Below are 19356 nucleotides of genomic sequence, written 5' to 3'. Positions count from 1 at the left end.
TTTTAAAACAAGACTATTTTATTTACTTACCAGAGTGCAGAGAGCGTCTCTAGATGTTTTGCTGTTACCGAGTATGTGCCTTGGGCCACGGAGCCAGCTCCTTGGAGCTGCCCAGGATTCGTCAGATCTGTTTGCAAGCTTGGAGGGAAGCGAGGGATGTCTGTGGAGGGGAAGCTGTTGCCTATGCAGAGTGTAGGGACAGCAAGTTGCTCAGCACGGTGCTGCTGGAAGGGGGAATGCTTGGGATGATCCTTCTTTTGCAGGAAAATGGGGAGACTAGAGGAGCGGCTTCCTGGCTTGCTGTGAGCTGCACAGGGACACCTAGCCAGGTCTTGAAAGAAATACACTCTGCTCCCGAGGCTTTGTCTGATAATCCCACCACAACTGATTTTCCTGAATTGCAGCACCCCCAAAAGGTTTGCCAATAAAACTTGCTTTTTTTGGCCCTGTGGTTAAGTGACAGCGTGGACCCATCAGATACATGTCAGCCCACCTAAAATGCTAGCCACCCTTCCCAGGAGAGCAACCTGTTTGATTGTACCACTGTGAGAGACCTGGCTTGGAGGTGCAAAGGGAAGGGAACTCCATGAATAAGAAAACTCAAAACAATAAAACCTAGAATGAAACTGGCAGGAGTATTAACTTCTCATTCCAGCTGTTATTTAGAATTTTTTGCAAGGTATCTCTCCTGTAAAGGAAAATGGAAGAATCTGTTTCCAGGTGTCTGTCTCCTCCATTTGGAGGTTTTCTTGTTTCTGTTGAATGCACAAGAAGTTGCAGAACACATCCTGAGATCCTTAATTTTTAACCTAATTTAAGAAGACCTCTTCATCTTGTAACCTTGCTTCTCTCTCTGTGGCATTTGTCAGAAAGCTGAGCTCTTAAAGAAAAACAAGAAAAGATCTTGCTGATGAATAGAGAGGAGCCATGCAGTGCTGATTCCTCAGCGCCCCATTAAACTCGCTCTTGAGGGGAGTCAGCTGAATTGCACACGCAAACCTGCTTGGAGGCATTTACAAATTACACATCACAAGGATCTTCTAGCATTGCGGAGCTGCATGCGTTTGGTGTGCAAAGTAACCTGCCAACACACGCTGCTGGTTTCAGGTTGTGTTATGCTAACCCTGTGAATTTAAGGCATTAGTTTGCAGCTGAGTGGCCCTAACCCTCATCTACTATGAACACAGGCTGAAACTTAACCCAGAATAGAGGGGGAAGGCTAGGCTGGAAGTCCTTGCTGTCTCAGGGCATCAGTGTAGGAGCTGGGGTCTGTGTTTGGCATGGGAAGCAGTTGGAGCAATGAAGGTTAGGACAGAGCAGCTAGGGTTGGGATGATGCCAGGAGCAGGGATTGTTGTCCCAGAATGACAACAGTGACCAGCTCCTACCTGTCCTGTGCTGGCTGCAGGCTGATTTCTGAATTCTTTTTTTATTTTATAATGAAAATTTGGGGATTTTGCTTTGAAACAACTTTTCGCAACAAAATTCTAGAACTTCTCATCTGAGCTTTTTTTTTTTTTTTTTTAATGGAAGGATTTGAAAATGGATTAAAATGTTTTTGTAGGGTTTGCTTATTTTTCCTTCCAAGACAAAATATTCCTGTCAACTTCATATCCCCATATTTCCTCAAATGCTCTTTTATGAGACAGATTGTGTTTCATTGATTGTTTTGAAAATTTACCATTTTCTGGAAAAAAAGTTTCCACCAGTGTCTGTGCTGTTGATATTGGAAAAACGAAGACTGATCAGTGACGTGGAGCAGTGCCAGACAATAAGGGTGACCAAGGACCGTTGGAGACATGCTGAAAGGCTGAGTTGGATCTGAGCCCACACAGCTAGCAACAGAGATGCTGCAGGGCATGCCTTAGCTTTGTATAAATGCATGTGGCAGTATGTCAGATAGGCAGTCTTCAGTATTTGCCTTACTAATAGTTTGCTCTGTTATTTCATGACTGAAGTTTGGTGTTACATTGTTTGCATGTCAACATGTGCATACTATTCCAAATGTGATCCAAATGACATAGTTAACTCCTGGAGCGACACCTTATTTCTTTAGCTCTTTCTGTTGAGAAAGCTAAAAAGCCTTTGCTTTTAGAGACAAGTTAACAGCCTCCATGTGCTGCACAGCAGATGGTGCAGTAATGTTGGAGGTGTATTTTGTAATAACCTTTTTCTACATGGGGATATTGAGGTAAAGAGAAGCCTCTCCCTGTTGCCAGAGAATGAATCAGTGGCAGAGAGAAACTAGGAGCGCAGGAGTTCAAGAAAAAGTGCTTCCATAAGTCTAATGGCCAGAAGTCATCCTGCAAAACTTTAGATATTCTGCCAAGGTCAGCCTGGAGTCTTTTTAAGGCCTGTAAGAGTGTGAGGCATCCCCAGAAGATGATTTACAGTACTTCATGTTGGCAACTCTCTCCAGAAATGCCTACCCCTCCTCATCCTGCCCACAGTCAGGTGCCTCCTAGTTTAATCAGCTCAGTTAGATGCCTACAGCTAAGGTGGATGAATCTGTGATATTCTGATCAATGTTCAGAGAAAGGTTTGAGCACTGATCAGCAGCTGTTTGGTGCAGAGTTGCAGTCATGCAAGGTACTTCAACAGCAATGCAAATGGTGCTTTGGTACCAGATAGGAACAAGCATTCAGGTCTCCAGGAACAATGCAAAATTGGTCCGTGTCCAAGTTTGGACCCAAAGCCTGGGTTCAGGTGAAAGGTCCACAGCAAAAAGGGTTTTCTCCTTGGTGCTAGTGTGGATGTGCCCTGAGGCCCCCAGGAGAGGAGTAGGTTGTTTCCTAGCAGTCCAGCATAGAGGAATGGATCTCTCCGAAGTGCTGAGGGAATGAGATTTGCAGTGTGAGATTTCTGAGGCAGGATATGTGGAAAGGAAAAAACATCACCCTAGACTATTTTTGTTGCCATTGGGGAAAGGAGTTTAAGAGCACAGAATCAAATGGGTCAGAGGACTGGCCATCCAGAGAAGGCATGAATTATGAATAGTAATAGCCAGAGATAATTATTGGAGAAATGACTAAAGACCAGAGCAGGTCTGTATAAATCTTGCTTCAGATAATTCTGAATGAAAATACATTTGTAAATACCAACATTTCCCAACGAGTTTCCCATTTAGAGGGAAAGGACTCAGCTCAGCTAATAAGTTCTTTCCCCATGAACAGCTGTGCTTATAACAGCCACTGAAATTAGATCAAACCACAAGACAGGGACAATAGCCACACAGACTTTCAAAAAAGCTCGGTGGCTTGTGTGCTACAGTTTTTGCAAAAGTTGACTATGAATGGCATAAGAGGAGCTCTTTAATACTGCTGCCTTCTGAAACTTTGAACTTGACAAGTGCTAACTTGGGACATCTGACTCTGAACTCTGCAAAAACTTTAGCATTGGATATTCGAGACCTGAATGCTGAAATTTACAGCAGGACATTTGACCTGGGCTGCCAGCCCAGAAGTGATATCTCATAGGTTATCCCAATTAGGAGGTGAAACTGATGATGGCATCATATGTGGATTTATCACTGTGTTTTTGCTTGCTTCCTCCTATGCCAGAGGTGTTGCTGGGGAAGAGCAATATAGGTTCATAGCAGCTCAAATAGGATTTTGCAGAGGGATTTTTGAGGGGGCGGGAGAGGTCAAAGGCTGTGTCATTTTGGCTTTGACATCTGGCAAGGAAAAGAAAATCTTCTCAAGCAGAAGGAAGTCACCCTCCACACCACTGTCTTTTTCTTGGGCTCCCACCACCCTGTTTTGTTCCTGTTGTGCCAGCCCCTCTTTGCACACTTGTGGGCTCTGTCTTGCTGCTTCACAACCTGAGCCATGCCTCCACTGCCCACATGCCCCATCTCCAAACAGCACCCAGTGCAATCTAGAGCATTTGAAAGCTGGAGTGAGCTTTCCCAGCTTCCTCCTTCTGAGCGGTGGACATGCTATGCACCTGGCTTTGAAGGCTGCTGTTATTCTAGCTTTCTGCCTCCAAAAGGGAGATCAGTGCTTCCTCATGACTCTTTTAAATCAACGGTGGAGGTGATGCCCTCACTTTGAACATGCTTTAGCCTGAGGTGTTGCATCTGTCCCCACTCAGTGCTACGTTAGGACCTCATCCTCATCACCTTGGCTCATCCCTGTGTCTGACCAGGATGGAGGGAGTCAGCCACAGAGTGAATCAGCTGCCTGTCAGCAAATGCTCTTTTCTCTTAATCTCATTCCTATGCAAGGGATGTTTTCAGTACCAATCGCTTTCATCACCAGTTGGCTGACACTGGAGCAAGGGCAAGAAAAATGAAGCAGGGAGTCGTGCACTGCCCTGCTCTGCCTCCCCCAGGCAGGACACGCTGTCCAAGAAAGTGCCCTAAGAGCACTGCATCTATTTTAATGGCATGGTTTGAGGAAGTCGGCTCTGAACCAGCAGTGAGGGTAGCAGAGGGAGGACGCGCTGCAGTCATAAGAATTCCACCGACATAAATCAATGAATGGAGGAGGAGAGTGAGAGGGAGAGATGGCAAAGTCGGACACTGTTCACTTCTGCCAACCAGAGAGAAAGGGAAGCAGTGTCTCCATTGTCTTGGGGGCTTAACAGGAAGTCAGAAGAGCTGGCAGGAGCAGGTGACAGCCTTTAGCATGAGCTGGCGGAATTGAATTTGGGGGTCTGGGTTCAGACAGCCACTGAGTGCTGAGCATGCTCCTGCATGGCACTAATTAGCACCTCTGCAGGCAGGTAGAGAAAAAGGCTAAGGAGCAAATTGGCTCACTGCAGCAGCAAGTAGCAGAAGAGTGGGCTAATGATGTGAACCAGTGCCTGCTCAGGCCAGTTGGAAGCAGCCTCCCAGAAGTGCTAGTTATGGGTGGGTTAAGACACCCTGTCTCTCACTAAAATCAAAGATTCTTGTTATGGTGCAAACTCTGTTTTCTGACTGCAACAGGCTCAAGCAAAGTCTGATTGCCCTAAGAAGAGTTGAGCCCATAGCAAGCCCTGTCCTGATTGGTTTCCTTTCCTAGTCTTCTGCAGTGGGTAACTGCCAAGGAACATTTAATGCCCCAGTTTTTCATATAAATACTAAGGATAATAGTGCCCTGGGCTAGCTGGTCCACTTATGGTCTAATCTGTCCTGGGAAGGACAGATTCTCATCAGCTTTATGCACAACAATACTGTTGCTATTTGTAAAAATTAAGTGTATGGATCACTGCTGGACTGTATCCTAACATGTAATAGAAAGAATGGTCTGCTTGCTTTCCCTGGTGAGCTGGCAAGCAGTCGTCCTTGCCTGTGTTTGAAAGGTGTAGCTGAACTGTTAGGCAAGTGAGGGCAGAACTTAGGATTGGATTCAGCCAGTGCCTATGCTGAATATTCCTCTGTGCCAAGAAGTGTGCTCAATTTGAGCTGTCTGGCAAGAGGAAGCCAAAGTCCTTGTTCATACTATCTTGGCTTTCTGGGCAAGGGTAAGGCCAAACATGCTACAGCTCGGTCTACCAGCCAAAACACAGTGTTTAGCTCTTCTAATATACACTGCAGAGGTTCTGACCCTTAGCTAGAGATACTCCACACACCGGGAAAGGTGTGAGTGGTCACCAACAGCTGCTCCCAAGCATAAGAGTCAAATGTTCTGCTTCTAACTTCAAATCAGTAGCCTCAAAACCGGGAGACAGGGTTCTGCCTTCCCTGAATCCCTCTCAGAAAGACATGTTCTTTCTTATCTTTGACAGGAATACACTATTGATATCTTCTTTGCTCAGACATGGTATGACCGCCGTCTTCGTTTCAACAGCACCCTCAAGGCCCTCACACTGAACACCAACATGGTGAGCCGCATCTGGATCCCAGATACCTTTTTCAGAAACTCCAAGCGGGCTGACTCCCACTGGATAACCACTCCTAATCAACTCCTCCGCATCTGGAATGACGGCAAAGTTCTCTATACACTCAGGTACATGAGCAGGCACTGTAGCTGGCTGCTGAAAAGAGGGAATGAGGAGCAGATTAAAACAGGAGATTTCCAGGTGCCCTGAGACAGAATAGTGGAAATGTAGGTGTCTCATGGTGCTCAGGTTGCCACACATCTGGCACTTCTTGTAAAACAGGCTTCCACTTCCTGAGATGAAGACTCCTGAAAAATCAAAGCATTTTTTCCAAATTGTACCCAGAAAAAAGTTAGAAGTATAAATGGTTTCCCAGACAAAAATCCTTTAAATATTTGTGTTGGTCAGTCCAGCTACTTCATTTTGATAATAAACATTTGGCTTTTGTTTCCATAAATTCCCATTCCCAAAAATGAATTTGACAAGCTCACTAAACAAAAAGCTCATTTGAATGTGAAAATAAGATCTTTTTCCTCACTTTGAAAATATCCAAATGTACATTTTGTTTTGCTGCTGTTTTGAAATGTTTTTGCAAACAGACTGAGCTTTACCAAATTAGTCTCCCTCTTTCAAGGAAGTGAAAATCCCTCTGTTAGTTACATTGTGGTGTTGGAATCAAACTACTTTCACCAGCAAAAATTCTGAGGCTCTGTCTCTCTTTTTCTCTCCCCCAGACTGACTATTGAGGCTGAATGTCTGCTCCAGCTGCAGAATTTCCCAATGGACACTCACTCCTGCCCTCTGGTTTTTTCCAGTTGTGAGTATCCATATCTTAAAAATAGTTTTAGAAGGCAAGTAGTGAAACCTCAGCACAGTAAAACACTCCCCTAGGGACACTATCCTCCTTTTTAGCTACATTTTCACCTAATCTCTATGACCATCTTCCTAGGCCAATATCCACCATGCCCTGGAGCATCCTCCTACTCCTGGACTAGGAAAGAATTCAGAGTACAATTCACAGCATCTGAGTTCCTCCTTAACCTGGACAGCCAGTTGCAAGTGATTATTTCACTGACTTTGTGTCATTCTGACTTACTAACCCTAATGTATCCCTCCAGCTGGCACCAGTCCTGCTTAGCATCTTCCCACAGTCTCCTGCTCTCTGAGGGGCTGGTTTGACTTTCCAGACCAAGAAAAGTCTAAACCTCAGAGGTGCAGGCCTACTTTCTGTATGCGAGGCCATCAAGAAGGGGAGATATTCACAACTCCCATCTCCATCTCTGTTTATCTGTTCTCATCAGCAGAGAAGGCTGCTGATCTGGCACATCTCCACTAGTAACTTAGCAGGGATCCTGGCTGCACCAAGAAATTCCCAACCCCATGCAGTGGCTGTAAAACTGGTGTAGTCATCTTCGTACTGGTTTCCGTGCCACTGAAGAAATGCAGCTCACATGGCTTGGAGGTGCTTCAGAGGAAGGCAGTGTGCTGAAGAGATAATGTCCACTAGTTTCCTGCCATCCCTCATTCTTTGCTAATTAACAGTACATGCCATACACGCTCAATAATTAGAAGCACAGTTTTAGTTAGCTGTCAAACTCTTTCCTTCCCTCCTCTGAGGGGCTGTCTGGTAGGTGTAAAAGTCCCTGCTTCACACTAGGCTTGTATCTTTGCCAAGAAAGCAGAGCCAGGAGAAGCCACACTCCCTCCTGCAGGAGCCAGGTCTCCTTCTCTGTGGGGAATGCACCCTTTCTTCTCCATAGATCAGCTCTCAGGGTGATGGACAGAGATTTGCAGGGCAGCCGTGACCATGCTAACCTCCACACCAATGGCTTTGCATTCCTGGTGTACCCACTTCTAGGAAGGGAAGCATGAGGAGAGGCAAAGGCTCCTCACTGCCCTGCTATCAGCACTCCACTCCTCACAGAGGGTTGGTCCTATGCCTGGCAAAAAACGCATAGAAATGAAGTATCCTGAAAAGAAGGGCAGAGGAGAGCTGAAATGCATAAGGACTTCAGGCTGGGGGAATCCTGTTATACAAATCTAAGTCTCCTTCCCACTATCCCTGTGGTTAGAAAGGCTCTATTTCTGGCATTGCTTTTCCCATCCCTTGGGCTCAAAAGCTGCCACAAAGGGAGATCAGGTCCCTATTCCTATTGCATGGGGAGTATGCGTAGGGAAATCTAACCAAGGGACGTCAAAAATACCTTCCTGAAAGTTTCAGATGTGTTTACGAAGCATCTACAGTAAGATGCCAAAGCTGTTGCAATCAGGGCAGGGGACAGGATAGAGGCACATCATGTACTCTCTCCCTATATGTCACTGCCTCTTTTCCAGATGGCTACCCACGTGAGGAGATTGTCTATCGCTGGAGGCGCTATTCCATTGAGGTCTCTGACCAGCGCACGTGGAGGCTTTACCAATTCGACTTCACAGGGCTGAGAAACACCTCAGAAGTCCTCAGGACTGGGGCAGGTGAGGCAGAGAGCCAGCTCACGGAAATACCAGCATGTCTGATACTTTATGAGAGACAAAGGAGTTATCAGGCAGTTCCATGATGGTGGGGAAGGGAGGCTGCAACAGTACAGAGTTAAGGGGAGTTAGACCTGATGTGAAGAACCTAAGACTGCAGAAAACGGGCCTTTGCTAGAGGGAGCAGAGATAATGGAGATGAAGGATGAGGAGAAGCAGAGTATGGGGCAGGTCAGAACTGCTAACAACTGTGGACTGTGGGGGGATAATTGCGAATTAAGCTGCCCTAATCAAAGGGTTCCAGAGGGAGAGGAGATGGAGCTCAGATGCCCTCTTTCTGAACCACTGGCTGGCTGAAGTTATTCATTCTTATTTGAGTAATTGCTTACAAGCACCATCTTAACTCTAGAGCTGTTGGTTTGCTTTTGTTCAATACTTACTATGAGCATCTGAAAAAGAAGAACCTCAGCTGTAAGTTGTCAAAGAGCAATGAGGATATGCAGTACCACATGGCCTTTTTCAGGGATAGAAACAGAGGCTCAGCAAAAGTTATTGAAGGACGTGTTTGTTGTAGCTCAGGTAGTTAGCTGGCAAGCCAGTCAGTGAGCCAAGTAGCCTGTTACAGCTAATTAACTTTCTATAGAACAAGAACCCCTACAGCAATCAGTTGAAGATGGATATTCTCTTTATGTCTTGAGTTCTTCCCTGAAACTTTCCCAGATGTGTGCTTTTCAGTGTGCTCAGCCACACAGCCAGCCAAGCAGCCAGACAGCTAGCCAGTGAGACAACCACAAAGCCAACCCTCAAACTAGCCACAAATTCAGCAAGTCAGGCAGCCACAGAGCCAATAAGGCAGCAGGGTAGCCACAAAGCCAGTCAGCTACAAAAACAGCAAGCCAGCCATGGTGCCAGCAAGTCACAAAGGCTATTCAGTTAGCCACACAGCTGTCTATGAAGCTAACCAGCTGGGCAATCACAAAGCTAGCCACAAAATCAGCCAGCCATGCACTTCAAACAAGGAAACCTCAACAGAAACATTCCAAATTCTCAAACTTCACTGATTTCTGTGTTTTCTAGGAAGCCACATTATGATTCCAATGTTTCTCCTGCTCTTTTCTAGGGGAGTACATGGTGATGACAGTTTCTTTTGACCTGAGTAGACGTATGGGTTATTTTGCCATTCAAACCTACATTCCCTGCATCCTGACCGTTGTTCTCTCCTGGGTTTCCTTTTGGATCAAAAGAGATTCTACACCAGCCAGGACATCTCTGGGTAAGAGGCAGGTTGTTGCATATCTGGTTCTTGTTGAACTCAGCAAGAGTAACAGGCTGACAGTGTTAAAAGAATGAAAGATCCTAAAGCACTTCACCATTTTTTTGATGCCACTCAGCTTGCTGGAAGATATTGCACTCCTCCATTTTCCTGTTTGCGACATTCTCTCCTCAAGATCCAACTGAGTGCCTGGCTGGGCTTGTCTGGATCACTGGGCTATTTCAGGCTGCCACAAGATTTGTGCATCTTGATCTAAGACCCTTGTGACAGCTTCTTCCAAATTGACCATGTAGTATTCTCACACCCTGAAGGGAAGAGGGAAGGGGCATGCCGTGGCATTGCAATACTGTCCAAAGTTCTCCTGCCGCAGGTATATGTTCTACATTTCCTCATGACTTCTCAAGGGCTAGGGTAGGTCCAGCAACATGAAGGTTTTTGAGTCAATGAGCAAAGTTGCTCAGCTGTATTGCAGAGTCCCAAGTACTGGCAGAAGGTGGAAGCCCAGCAGGTACAAGTTTTCTTTGTCACTCACATCACAGTGGGAATCCAGGATGTGGCAACAGCCCCACTTATTGCTGAGTAATTTGGAGTGGCTCTTCAAAGCAGTATAAAGCTCATGTTGATCAAATCCTTCTCTTTTAGGAGCTAGAGAGTTCTTCACCAGTTTTAACACACTTTGTCTGTATCTGTATTTTGCATCAAGCTCTGCTTCCCAGTGCTGTCTCAGCCCTCCTTAATTGGAGATAGTGTTGCCAGCCCTGCAAGCCTCTGCCAGGAGAGAGGGGAGCAGCAAAGGGCTGTTAGCATCAGGCAGGGCTAATCTGAGCTCCTCTGTTCTAACCCTCTCTCCCCACCTTGCTTGCAAAATCAATTTCTTTGGTGCCCCCAGAGAAAGCAGCAGGAGGAGAAACTGAGTTTCATTTCTGATGGAGGTGAGGGTATGCCATAGTCTGTGACTGCAGAGGGAATAAACAGCAAAGGGCAAAATGTTCTACGCAGCTGACACTGCTTTGGTGGCTGCCTTAAAAAGCACAGGCAGGTTACCCCAGGAGAGGGGCGCTCTCTGTGGGAAGGGACCTCAGCACGTCAAGAATAGTATTTTCTCTTGACAGCCCCTATTGTACTTCATACAAATGACCCCCATTACAGTTTAAATCCATCAGGCTACATTAGGGAGATGTAAACCCTGCCAGTTCCATCAGCATTTCAAATATATAGGAAGTCATATCACAGCTGCTAATGCAAATACAGCAGGAAAATATGAAAATCTCTGTGCTCCCACCCAGGGCCATTGTGGTGAGCGCAGGAGAGGGTAACATGCAGGCATATTTAGATCAGTGATAGAGAAGGAGGAGCAGGAAGAGTTCCTGCATATTCTCCACATCCTAAAAGCAATGGATGAGATCATGATACTCTTAGAGCTGACCTTTGTTGGCTCCTGATACTTGATCTCTGGAAACAGGTCTGTGAGCATTACTGCTGTTTCAAAAGCTATTCCAAGCCCCATTAAAGTCAAAAGCAATTCCTTACCATTTCTGCCCATTCAATGAGCTTTGCATTGGGCTAAATTCATCCAGGGAACAAACGCTTAAAGACAAAGGGAGGACACAAACCGGGCCCTTTGCATTCTGGGCTGTGGTTTATATCAGCCAGAAATAGCAGTGCTATGATGTCTGTGATACTGTCATACTTGTTGCTGGCTCAGTTGGACATCACTCACCGAGTCCTAACTCATCCATTGATTGTCCAAAGCCATCTGTCCACTGTTATAGCCCATCTTAGCATGTCCTTCCCTTAAATTCTCCTCTCATCATCCAAGCAGCTGTTCCTCTTGTGCAGCCTTAAACAGGGGCTGAGTTTTCCATTCCTTTAGTAGCCCACATTGATGACCTATGTGACCTGATTTCAAACAGATCTTATTCCATGGAATTGTCACAGGCACTGCAGGACCAGAGTCTGGCTGAGTAGAGTGAAAAGGGGAGCAGGCCACCAGAGGCATTTCTCTCCCATAGATACTTTTTGAGCCATTAAAAACATCGCAAGAACATCAGCCCAGGGAATAATGAAGCAATTATCTGATGTGTTGCACCAGGATCCTTTTTTTTCTTTTTTTCTTTTTTTTCCTTCAAATCCCTCACACACAGCCATGCACCCAGAAGGGCAATGGGATTCAGGAACAGACCATTTTAGCCCCAAGGCTACAGCTCATGGACCCATCTGGGAGCCCATGTGTTTCATTTTGCTGTACCAGCAAAAAGCTGTGGGACAGCTATACAGCTATGCTGCCCTTTGTGGTGTTCAACTGCTCCCCAACGAGTGCTGCACAGATCCTTTTCCTACAGTCTGCTCCCTCATACCTTCCTTTCAGTGGAGGGGGACGCTCCCCCTAAACCCCAGACTGTCCAGGCAGGCCCTTCAGAAAGGAAAAATGTGGATGTTTTGGCAACTCAGAGCATGCAGAAGATAGAAATGCTCCTCTTCATTACCTGAACCAACTCTTTTCCCTCTTAGGTATCACCACTGTGCTAACAATGACCACCCTGAGCACCATCTCCCGCAAGCACCTTCCCCGTGTTTCCTACATCACAGCAATGGACCTCTTTGTCTCTGTGTGCTTCATCTTCGTCTTCGCAGCTCTCATGGAGTATGCCACACTCAACTACCTGGTGGGAAACAAGAAACCTCTGGAGCACAACAGCAGGAAAACCAGGCTGGTATGTCTAAGGGGCCAGAAGAGGTGGACATGCTGTTAGAATCCCAAGCCATTTAGGAATACCCTTCCTGCGCTTACACTGGAAACTGCTGAAGTTATTTAGTTGCTTAACACATCAATCCTATGTACATGAGGCCCTCACACCTTGCTTTGTGCCGGGTCAGAGCACCTGAAAGGTGAGACACAACCAGAAAAAGCCACTGAGACTCCCTTACAACAAGGGCATCCCCCTGTCAGAGCCAGGCACCCTGCCTCTCTTCGCAGTCACTGGAGAGCTTGCAGAACAGTTTAGGGTGACCCATGACCAAACACAAACATCTACTTTAAGATGAGGCAATACACACCGAGGCTTTCCAAGTCATACTGATTTGATCTACATGGCCTCTGGAGGCATCTTAGATAGCAGAGATCCAGAAAACCTAGTGTCTTTTGTGGTCGATCCATAAGACCTGCTGAGTGTGGTAATAGTAAACTCAAGGGGCCTTTATGCCATTGAGATCTGTTCAAGTTCATGGCAGGTACTCCTCACACATCAGCTGAAACAGGGCTCTGAATTGAGTCCAGATTGAAAACCAAAAGGCCAAATCTCTTCCTCGCCAGCCTCATTTCCCAGCATGGGTGGAGAGAGCTCTTCCATAAAACTGATGATATACCTCATCTCCTGGAGCAAGAGGTTATGAGTCACAGCCTTGTCCCAGCTTTCCTCCTGGGCTGCATGCTGTGTCTCCAGGGACAGCTGAGCTCCAGCTGAAACCAAAGAGCCCCAATTTGCTGCACTGAATATTAGTGGTAAAGATGGAGAATCAGAGCATTTAGATCTTCCTGTCTAAAGCTGTGCCATAGGATGCCAGCAAAGTAACTTGTAGTCATGCAGGGAGCTGCCAGTCCCTGCAATATGCCAAGGTGGTGATTTAAAACCAGGTACAGGGGATAATCAGTCATCCCTCTCCACTGAGTTGTGTGCAAGCTATGAACTGCCTAATTGCTAGTTGCATAAGTTTCTGAACACTTTCTCTTGTGTTTTCTTTCCCTATAATCTATTTCTCCCTCCTTGTTACAGCCATCTGCTGGTGTCCAGGTGATGCCATCTTTCACCACCATTAACATCAACAACATCATGCACTGGCCACCAGAGGCAGAGGAAGATGAGGATGAAGACCCTGGCTCCCCATGCCTGGAAGGGAAGGAATGTGAGAGATTCTTCTGCTGCATTGAGGACTGTCAGACAGGGACGTGGCGGGAGGGGAGGGTCCGCATTCATATCTCCCGCCTGGACTCTTACTCCCGCGTGTTCTTTCCCACTGCCTTCCTGCTCTTCAACATTGTCTACTGGATTGCCTATCTGTATCTCTAGCTGTTCTTTGTCCTCAACTGGAATGGACTGGAGGCCAGCAAACTGGGCTCTTCAAGGAGCGTAAGAAATACCGTCTCTTCCTGTTGTAGTCAATCATCAGTCTGAACAATCCAATTTGGTGGTTCCTTCTTCCTGCTCTCACCTCTTCTGAGAAGAAGCAGACAGCTCTTTTTTTTAGTTCTCAAACCTGTCTCTTCAGAGAATCTTTCCTTCCTAAACAACCCTTTCTCCAACACTACCAGCATCTGATTCCTTCTAAGATGGCCCAGAAAAGTCCTATTCCTATCAAAAAGTTAGGGATTTTATCAAGAACAAAAACCTAAATGTGCTTCATTTTTTCTATCCAGTCTTGCTCCAAAATTCCATGGAAAGTGATGGCAAATTGAATTTTATGCATAGTTTTTAAGTCTGCAGAGGAAATAAAACAGATTTTATAACTTCTATACCACCTCTACCAAGGCTTTGTGGGAGTGCTAGAGACACGGGAAGGTCAGAAGAGAGGGGCCAAAGAGGCCTTCCTTCTGCCAGGAGCTAGGATTGGCCAACATACTTTGAACCTGCCCAGAAAGCTGGTTCTGGGTATCCTGTAGGATATCTGGGAAGCATTCCTCATGGATTGCTCTGCTTGTTGCACATCATGGTACCTAAGGCATCTACCCATTGAGGCTTTGCTGATCCTCATCAGATGACAAAAAACACTTCATGACTCTAAATGGCTGCTATCTTACCAGGACAGGATTTCTAAGGGCCATTGGTGGCATCCTGCCATGTGGTCAGGACTTTGACCAGAGTATGCAGCTTAACTTTGGGCGTAGCCAAAATGAGGAGAAAGCTCTTATGCTACAAAGACCAGAAGGTGTCTCATATGCCTGTTGTGAGGTAGCTGTCTTCAGCCTGTCTCAGATGAGCCAGTGCTCTCCTTCACAAGGACAAGTGTTAAAATCCTCAGATTTATGCACGGTAGTAAGTGCTAACCTGAAAAATGGGTACTAGGGAAAGGAATACTAGCAACTACCCCAGCACCTACCAGTGATAGGGAAGAGTTCCTGCAGCTGAGATGTGTTTCCTTACTTTCTTCTTTTTAATATTTACATTAAAAAACAGACTTCACTAAAACTGTATGCCTTGTCCCACTTGCCACAAATCTATGCCCCTTTTCTTCCCAGAATCAGGAAGGGGAACAAGCCAAGCATGGCATTCGCCATCTGCCCTCTTTGGTAGCTCTCAGGAAGCTCAAACAGAGATGGTTCCAAGTGTTCTTGCTCTCCTGCCAGGTCTCTGTCAGCTGTGACAGGAACCATTGACGCCTAAAACAAAATGGGCTAGAGAAAAGTGAAATACAGTCTGAGTTGGGAAGAAACTGCATAATATAGAAGGGGAAGCTCAGGCCCAAGGTTCATAAGGTATAAATCAGCTGCTTCACCAATTACACTAACTGCTGATTTGGCCCACAGCAGGAGCGATCATGAAAAGCAGTGTAGTATGAATATTTACTTACTGCCTAAATTAAAATCAAAAAATCTTTTTATAAACAGCATGTTTTAGAAACAGTTGTTACTTGAAAGGCTTGTCACAAGAAGAAAGCTGGCATGGCTGCAGAGAAAAAGTTAGGAATGGCTGGCTAACAGGGCCAGGCTGGTTTATATATTCTTAGACAGCAATTTGATCTGGTTTAAAGATGGATTTTGACACTTAAATCTGATCTGAGTAATGAAGTGTCATGTTTAATTCATTCATAAATACAGCTCTACCTTAGTTCCAAAGGAAGAGCTAGAGTGCCTAATTAAGTACACAGTAGTACAACACTCTGCTAAGTACAACCTAATGGGGTCAGATCAGCATAGCTCTGGAAGGGCAAATTGTGCCTGCCTAACCTGTTACAGTTCTTTTAAAATACCAAGTAAGAGATAAAGGTTACTCAGAAGCATAATTTGCTCAGCTACTCCAACAGCTTTTGAAAGGATGGAAAGAAATTATGACATGTGGTTCTAACTGAGGAAATTGATTTAGTAAAAGAATTATTAAGGAGGTTCTAATTAGAGAAAATTAATTGAGGAGAGGGGGAAAAAAGAATTGTTAAGAAGGCTCTAATTAGAGGAAATTAATGTTTTAGAGAGAGATACACAGAGAGGGAGAAGTACAAGAAAAGAATCAAAACAACTTCCAGACGAGGAGAGCTGCTGGGTGATGGTGCTGACGCCCAGCCAAGCGGGATGATGTTCTGCTTCTGATAGCAAAGCACTCTTAGATGTAGCAATAGAAAAACCTCCTATGACTCAACTGTATGCTGACAGGGAACTGGATTAGACAGAGATCTGTGATCTCTGTTGGGAGCCAAAAGGAAAGAGCATCCTAGATTAAAAATGGTTCACGTGACACTGAGTGAAGCGTGTCTTCACATGTCAGAAGGCAGCTGCTGCTGTGTGTGTAGGAGGGGGCACCCTGGTGGCAAACCAGGGCCCATGCCAAGTGTGTTCATAAACAGTATGATGGTATAAAAGGTGTGCAGGCAATGTAGGCTGTGGTAAACACAGAAAGCAAAATCTGGAATGGAGCTTCTGAGAAAGGGCTGGTAGATGGAAGAAAATTAATGTATACATGCAAAAAGAGTCCAAGCTTCTCCAATTCATAGGCCTCAGAGCACTTGGGATCTTGGATGAATGCAGCTGATCATCGTGGACATCAAAGTAAAGACATCAGCACTGTAAGCAGCAGTATGTTGAATTTAGATCTTTTAAAGAGTGATCCAGGAGAGCAGCAAGTTATACAGGAGACCTAAAAAGATGATAGGAACTCTGGCAAAGTAGACTTGAAAGATTATAAATCTTCAGCAAAAAAAAAAAAAAAAAAAAAAAAAAAAGATAAAAACTAACATACACCTGGGTAATTTAACTGATGATGGAAGACTTGAGAGTGACTTGACAGAAGAAAATAGTCTAGCGTGGGATGGAGCACAAGCAGCTGATTGCTAAAGCTGGGGAAGGAGTTGGGGGGGGGGTCTTTTTGGCTTGGGGAAATCTGTGCCCATCATAAATAGCTCAATGAAGGTATGCACAAATTCAGTCATGTTTTTAAGTTTCTACAGTATGTAAGAAAAGAAAAAAGAAAAGAAAAGAAAAGAAAGAGAAATCCACCATTTTTTGGAATTACTTTGCAAAGCTCAATTTTCCCGAAAAGAGGTTTCCCGTTTCCCCTCTACAGGCAGGGATCCCAGAGCACAGAGACATTCAGCAGCTGTGTGCTGTTCTGGCAAGCAAGGCGCTAGGAGCCCAACCCCATGGCTCCTGCCCAGGATGGGGTAAACCACCCACCTTTCCCTGCATGCTGTGATTTCTGCCATCGCCCCAGCATGGGTTACGGCATTGCAGTGGCTTTCAGACTAGGACAGCTGCTGCCTTTTTACTGCTGTCCGACTAGGTTGCTCCAGGGAACATAGCCCTAAAACAGCAGGCTAATGATTGAACTGGAAGCAACAATATTGACATTTATGTTTTATGGCTTTTTTTTACAAGACGAAGTCACAAAAATGTTGGTTTCTCATGTCTTTGTCTCATCCTGTTCCTAACCTTCCCTTCCAAATGATGCCATGTAAGGGACTGTTTTTAGACTGTAAGCTCATCGGGGCAGGCACACTCTTACTGTGTGTGTGTTTGTGTCGGGCCTAGCACACTAAGGCTTGATCCTTAGCTGAGCCTTCTGGCTGCTGCTTATTATAGATAATAAACAACAGTATGGACTGTCTGGCTCCAAGAATGCTGGCTATCCACTCCATGTATGCAGGCTAAAAATTGTGTGTGTGTCCCCCCTCCCCACACGCTGTCATTACTGAAGCTGGGCGATATCTTCATTTCCCCAGAGAAAAAGTTATGGTTGGAAAATATAATTTCCTCAACATACTAATATTTCCCAAGGGGAAAAATATTGGTGTGCTATTTTTAGAGTCAAGGGAGATTTTTCTTTTATTTCTTTTTCTGTAAAAAAAGAAAGACAAAAGTTGTCTCAGAAGCGGTCTCTGCCACTCTAAATCAGTGATTCAAAAGCGAGCAAAGCCTGAGGAGCTGCTGCGAGCCCAGCCCCGGCCCGCGCAGCGCGGCAGGGTGCGCAGCGCCTTTCCCCTCGCGCCTTCAGCGACAGGGCTCGCCGGTCGTGCCGGACGCGCTGGGGACGTAACTGACCTCCCCGGTCCGCCAGCCCGGCAGCCCCCACCCTCCCCGCCGTGCCGCGCCGCCAGCCGCTCCCCAGCGCCCCTCGAAGCAGCCGAGTTACTGAGGGAGCACGAAAGGGAGCGCTGAGGCTAAATAAAAAGGTATTCCCCCCCCCCCGCCCCAAACACAATAAAATCCCTACAAAAGATGATCTTAACGCATGAAGCCGCGCACCAGGCCCGCCTCGGGACCGCCTGATCCCGAGCTCCCTCTGTCTCGGCTCTCCATCCCCCATGAAGCGGCCACTGCCGATGCCGCGGGCTGCTGCCGTGCTGCGGCCTCTCCTCAGCCCTCCGTGGGGCTGCGCGCGGCTCCGCCTTGCCCCGCTCCACCCGGGCTGCCCAGGCCGCTGGTGCAGCGCGGGCGAGCGTCGAGCCCCATCCCGCCTGGCCTGGCCCAAGGGTGCGTGGCTGCCCGCGACATGGCGCCCGTCGCTGTGGAAACCGCTGGGCCGCTCCAGCTCCCCACTCCGGGCATTTTGAACGGGATCCTCGTCCCCTCCCCGCCTCGAGCGCTGGCAGGAGGCGCAGCGGAGCGAGCAGCCCCTCCAGGTGCCGGCGCTGAGCGCGGCCGCACCTCTGGGGTGATCGCACCGGCCGCGCCATCTTCCCCACGGTCCGCACCCCTTCCCTGGGCGACGCCACTGCGTATCCCCGAGAACGAGCCAAGCACCAAAGGCCCTGCAACAGCAGTGTGGATTTTTTTTTTTCTTGGCGCCAGGCCGGCCTGTAAACGCTGCTGGGATGGCTGCTTTTCGGCCTCAGCCCCAGGGAGGCGCGTAGCCAAGACGTCGGACACAGCCTTCACATTTGGTCTCCAAAGGCCTCTTTCTACCACTGAAACTCTTTACCTGAGAGTCTTCAGAGGCCGTTTATGAAACAAATCCTGACAAATGTGTTCCTCTTCCTGCTGAAACACGCTGTTTCTCTGCCCAAACCTTGACAAGCAGAGCGGGCACAATGAGTGGTCATCATGCTCTGGCAGGTCTAGATCCAGCCGCTTCTGCTCCATCAGGACAGACAAGAAGAGGAGAAACTCTGTGCTGGCTTATTTCACACCAGCTGAGTACTCAGCCCTCAAGAGGAAGAAACTTGTCTTCTCTCTCTGGCACAAACTACATCGCTTCAAGCTTTGACAGTTCCTAAAATGTTAAAAACATGAGACCGTGATAGGAAGAGGGGGGAGAAGGAAATCTATATTAAGATGTTACTTTCTACATTCCTAAAATATATTCATTATGATTTGTCTCTGTCTTAATGCTTTGATTTATAGGCTTTGGGAAGACTGAATTTGAGAGCAGGCTCAGCTAGCAATTTTAAGCTCTTGTGGAGAAACACAAGGGAAGAGAGGTGGCATAAAGGCTTTTGCCATCACAACCACAGCATCATTCAAGTTGGGTGCTGCCATCTCAGACCAGGATGTCATGTGACTGCTACATCCAACCATTACCTTTATCGTCTCTGTTGTCTAGCTCTGTTGTTGGAGAAAGTTGACCCAAGCATTTCACTTCAGGAGCAGAACCTGCTCATGGAGAAATG

At 46.6% G+C, this 19356-nt stretch overlaps 1 protein-coding gene across 1 annotated transcript in view; it reads left to right on the top strand.

The window, feature by feature from the left end:
• Window positions 1–17366, top strand: part of GABRE (gamma-aminobutyric acid type A receptor subunit epsilon) — a 39705-nt gene extending 22339 nt beyond the window's left edge. The window contains exons 4-9 of the mRNA XM_062584659.1: window positions 5712–5932; window positions 6539–6621; window positions 8139–8276; window positions 9394–9546; window positions 12058–12260; window positions 13320–17366. Of these exons, the coding sequence (XP_062440643.1) occupies window positions 5712–5932; window positions 6539–6621; window positions 8139–8276; window positions 9394–9546; window positions 12058–12260; window positions 13320–13613 (1092 nt within the window). The 3' untranslated portion in view covers window positions 13614–17366. The remainder of the gene's footprint in view (window positions 1–5711; window positions 5933–6538; window positions 6622–8138; window positions 8277–9393; window positions 9547–12057; window positions 12261–13319) is intronic.
• The last annotated feature ends 1990 nt before the right edge of the window (window positions 17367–19356 follow it).

Source organism: Rhea pennata, chromosome 11, assembly GCF_028389875.1.
Source record: "Rhea pennata isolate bPtePen1 chromosome 11, bPtePen1.pri, whole genome shotgun sequence".
NCBI classification, from domain to species: domain Eukaryota; kingdom Metazoa; phylum Chordata; class Aves; order Rheiformes; family Rheidae; genus Rhea; species Rhea pennata.
This window is presented reverse-complemented; position numbering and strand designations above follow the sequence as displayed.